The sequence below is a fragment of the Lathyrus oleraceus genome, chromosome 2 (assembly GCF_024323335.1).
Source record: "Lathyrus oleraceus cultivar Zhongwan6 chromosome 2, CAAS_Psat_ZW6_1.0, whole genome shotgun sequence".
NCBI lineage: Eukaryota > Viridiplantae > Streptophyta > Magnoliopsida > Fabales > Fabaceae > Lathyrus > Lathyrus oleraceus.
Window position 1 is genome coordinate 294,353,101 of NC_066580.1, and position 2,083 is coordinate 294,355,183.

Sequence of the window (2,083 nt, forward strand, 5' to 3'; positions counted from 1 at the left end):
CCGCCCAATTACAGAATCCTACTAACCCATCGAGTTTTACACGAAACTTATCCCTATCTCCTTGTAATAAGTCTATGGTCTTCTTAAAGGATTCATAATCCTCAATCACATAGTCTCTCTCTTTCAACCATATGGAGTTGTCTTGGCGTAATGACTATAACTGGTTCTTCCAATAGCTGACAGACTCCCTTGCATCTCTTACTTCTCGACACTTCTCCTCCCATATCATGGGTGACACCCTAGAAGCTTCAGTGGCTATATTCTTGAGTCGGCGTTCCTGATCTACTTTAGCCTTTGCATGATGAACAAAATTGGTGAGCTCCTTTATCTGAGCCCCAAGTGTATCCCTTATTGTTTTGTTTTCCTTCGTGGCTAGATGCCACTAACGCTCATTGTCTTGACATTCTTTCTGAGCTTGTCGTAGTTGACCCTTAAGGGTATCCAAACAATGATCAACTTGTTCTAATCCCACCTTGATCTTTTTCCTCTTATGCTCTTCCTTGTTGAACTTTTCCACATGTGCTTAAAGTTGTGCCTCTTTTCTCTCGAGCTCCCACTTCATATTGTTTTTCTCATTGATGGTTTGTTGGAGTTTTATCTACAGCTCTTCATTCTATTTTTCTAGCTTTGCCATGGTGGTCTTGAGTTCCTCAATTTCTTCAATAGGGACATGGGTGACCTTAGGTTCGGGAAGAGGTATAGGTGTCCGAATGACAAATGGCATTTTAATCATCTGCACCCTTTCCTTTACCCACTGAAAATATGGTTCTTTTGTAATCCCATTTGCTCTTCCTAACTCAGCTTTCCCTCTTCGATTGACATTTTTCCAAGCTTCTTTGATTCGCTGGAATAAGCTAGGATTCTCAACCCCAAAGTCAAGTAACAAGAAAGCTTCCAAAGAATTTGCCTCTGGAGGGCCTTCCAATGGGTAGCCAAGTTGTCTGAGTGATAGAACTGGACTAACATTCACGCATCCTTGAGTTCCAATAAGCGGTAGATTTGGGAAATCTCCACAACTGAATATGATATCCATGTTGATGTATTCTTTAGAGTACCAAGAGATATCTTCAGATCGGAGTGATCCCAATCTCTGAGGCCAACTAACATCTGTCTGTTCAACCCAAGCACCTGTCTTCGGAAGATGTTCTAGAAACCACTGATACAATAAAGGAGCACAATAAGTAATCAATTCCTTCTTCTTAGTATACCTATGACTTATGTAATAATAGACATCGGCTAACAAAGTGGGTACTGGGTTCCCAGTAAGGAAAACACAAATGGCAGTCATGTCTACGAAACTATCCATATTCGGGAACGGGACGACGTCATAGATGGCCAATGCAATAGTAGAGTAACAAGCATCCCAACTTTCTTCCTTCAATAGGGTATGAGCTCTTTCCAAAATAAAACTTAGTGAAAATCCTTCGGTATTCCCTTTGGTCTCTAAGTTAGCCTCTGCTTCCTTTTCATCCATGTGAAGCGCACTAGCAATGACCTCAAGGGGAAAAGATTCATCTATCCCTTCAAATAGTGGCTTGTTCTTCATAGGAATCCTAACAAGACGCTTGAATTCTTCCAACATTGGTGCTAGCTGGAAGTCTTGGAATGTGAAGCATCTTAAAGGTAGGTCATAGAATTGGGCTAAAGTGATTAAGGTTGTATGGTCCACTTGTTGATTGAGGATGCTGAGCAGATTGCCATAATTCTTTCCAAAGTTGATTCTGTATACTGGGTGCATCTGAGAGACCAAGTCACGTAAGCTCCTTAGATCGGGATCTTTGAACTTGAAGGAGTAAATACTTCTTTTGCTTGATTTCATGTTTCTTGAATTCCTGCAACTCATGATACTCAGATTCCTTGGAAATAAAATAGTATGAATGTTATGCTATGAATGATATTATGCGTGCCACATGTAGGTTAATATACAGGTCGTGAGAGCGGGTATTCTTGGTTACTAAACAAAACCCTTTTGGGAGGATGCTAAAGTTAAAAGGTTCCCAAAGTCATCAATCAATATTTAGGAAAGTTATTGTCATGATGAAAACTCATCTGCAAATAACATCCCCAAACAAAGTCTCGTTTG

At 40.4% G+C, this 2,083-nt stretch overlaps 1 protein-coding gene across 1 annotated transcript; it reads right to left on the minus strand.

Annotated features, from left to right (window-relative positions):
* Positions 1-613: 613 nt before the first annotated feature.
* Positions 614-1,582, minus strand: LOC127122954 (uncharacterized). Its single transcript, XM_051053227.1, has one exon. It carries the CDS (start codon positions 1,580-1,582, stop codon positions 614-616), a length of 969 nt encoding a protein of 322 aa, XP_050909184.1.
* Positions 1,583-2,083: the final 501 nt, after the last annotated feature.